This window comes from Merops nubicus, unplaced genomic scaffold (assembly GCF_000691845.1).
Source record: "Merops nubicus isolate BGI_N331 unplaced genomic scaffold, ASM69184v1 Scaffold10693, whole genome shotgun sequence".
In the NCBI taxonomy this organism is placed as follows: Eukaryota; Metazoa; Chordata; class Aves; order Coraciiformes; family Meropidae; genus Merops; species Merops nubicus.
The window spans coordinates 3,237-5,179 of NW_008599561.1; the positions used below are offsets into that span (position 1 = coordinate 3,237).

The 1,943-nt window shown below is 36.2% G+C and overlaps 1 protein-coding gene across 1 annotated transcript; it reads left to right on the plus strand.

Moving 5' to 3' along the window:
• Window positions 1-373: 373 nt before the first annotated feature.
• On the plus strand, window positions 374-1,943 carry LOC103770181 (receptor expression-enhancing protein 5-like; the record flags this gene model as incomplete). The annotated part of the gene is made up of 2 exons (XM_008937431.1): window positions 374-542; window positions 1,894-1,943. Coding segments are annotated over 2 exons (219 nt in total), but the record flags the coding sequence as incomplete, so codon positions are not given.

A 1,943-nucleotide genomic window follows, 5' to 3' on the forward strand; every position in this document is an offset into this window, starting at 1 on the left:
CTTTAGTTAGGCCTGTGCCACATAGTTTAGAGGTACCCAGAGAGACTAGTTTTTTTATCTGATGAGGTTTTATATTCTACCTTAAAAATAAAAAAAGTACAAGCAATTTTCATAACATGAGTTACTAGATTAGCTTTACTGTTACAGTACTTCTTTCTTTATCCTATCAGTATCCATGCAGTTATTCCACTATAAAGATTCTCTGTATGTAACTATACTGATGTGCACACTTATTGGACATTGGCCATACAAAATGAATGGGATGATGTACTATTTTAAATAAGCTCAAGTCTGTGGCAAAGTTAGGAAGGTATGCTACACCTTCTCTCCTGCCAGTTTCTTCTACTTACGCAGATGTTCTTGTTCATTGTAGTGTGGCTTTCTGTTGTGGTGCATGGCTCCAAGTCCTTCTAATGGGGCAGAATTTCTCTATCACCGAATTATCCGGCCGTTCTTCCTGAAGCATGAGGCTCAGCTCGACAGTGTGGTTAAAGACCTGAAGGACAAGGCTGCAGAGACTGCAGATACCATCACTAAAGAAGGTGAGGAAAAGACCATTCAGTAACAGCATCAGGCAGGAGGAGTTGCCCTGGGCAACTCTAAAATTGCTAATGAATCAGGTGAGGAGGGTGTGGAAACTGTAAGAAGGCTGTGTAAATTATAACGGAGAAGTGAAATTTCGGTGAAGGTGCCAGGAAAAGAAGATTGCAGTGGATCTTGCTTTCTAGGAGTGTGGTTACACTAGAATGGATGCAAGCTCTAGGAGTGGAAGAAACAGCTAATTAGTTTGTCTTCCCACCATACATGTCACTGTCAACATTCTCTCTAGAGGCAGGTCTAAACATCCTCAGGCAGTACCTTCCATAAATACAGCTGTTGGTTCAGTGTATTCTTTGCCTCCTAAAACATAATCTCAAATACCTGATAGTACAGAAGGGCTGCTTTAATTCTAATAAAGAGCAATATGTGAAATGAGATTGTTTTTATATTTTTCCTTCCTCTGGAGATCATAGGATTCTTATCCTATTCATAGAGACCCTTCTTTAAGAAATTATTTTTTTAATTGGTTGGAATAAATGTTTTCACAGCCTGCAGAATGTTTAATTTTGGCTTTTATTTCCTTGCAATCTATAGTGGACCTTCATACGCTAAAATGTCTGACGATAGTTTTATGAATAAGAGAAAGAAATGTATGAAGTAGCTAAAATAAAAGTTTTTTTCCATTTCGTTTAAAAGACATTTATTTCTAAGATATTTCAAAGCACCTAAAGTCTCCTTTCTCCCAAGCAACATGTGCAGTCTCACTTACTTTTACCAACCTAAGCAGTTTTACTGTTGGTATTTAAATGATCCTTTCTGAACTACGCCTGAAATTTCACTGTGACCATTCCTGAATCATTATTGTTAGACATGTACCTTAAATAATGTTCTCCTGTGTTGCACACAGGGATTTTTCTGTCCTCATTCTATCACTTACTCTTTCTTTTTCCTATTTTTACATATAAAGATTTCCACATCCATGTATTTTCTTTTAAGAAATCATGCACACACACATGCATTAGCATTATTACAGCACTACTTCATCAGCTTGGTTGTATATTTCTTGCTGTAAGCATGTATGTCCTAAATACTGAGTGGCTCTGTTTTAGTGATATAATAGTTCTAAGTCAGTCTGTGCTGTTTATTGTGCTGCTCCTTTCTTAGAGTTTATTTTTTTTAACTCTTCATACGTTTGTTTTTTTTCATTATTTCTCTGTGTGTGTATACAGAAGCTATTATTTCTTCTGTGATTTTTTTTTGTGACTTAAGATTATTTTTTTTAGGCAGCTCAAGAACACTGAATAAACCACTTAAGTCTGTAGGCCTCTAAGATTAAATTTGTTTTTTCTGCAGCCAAAAAAGCAACAGTGAACTTACTGGGTGAAGAAAAGAAAAGCACTTAA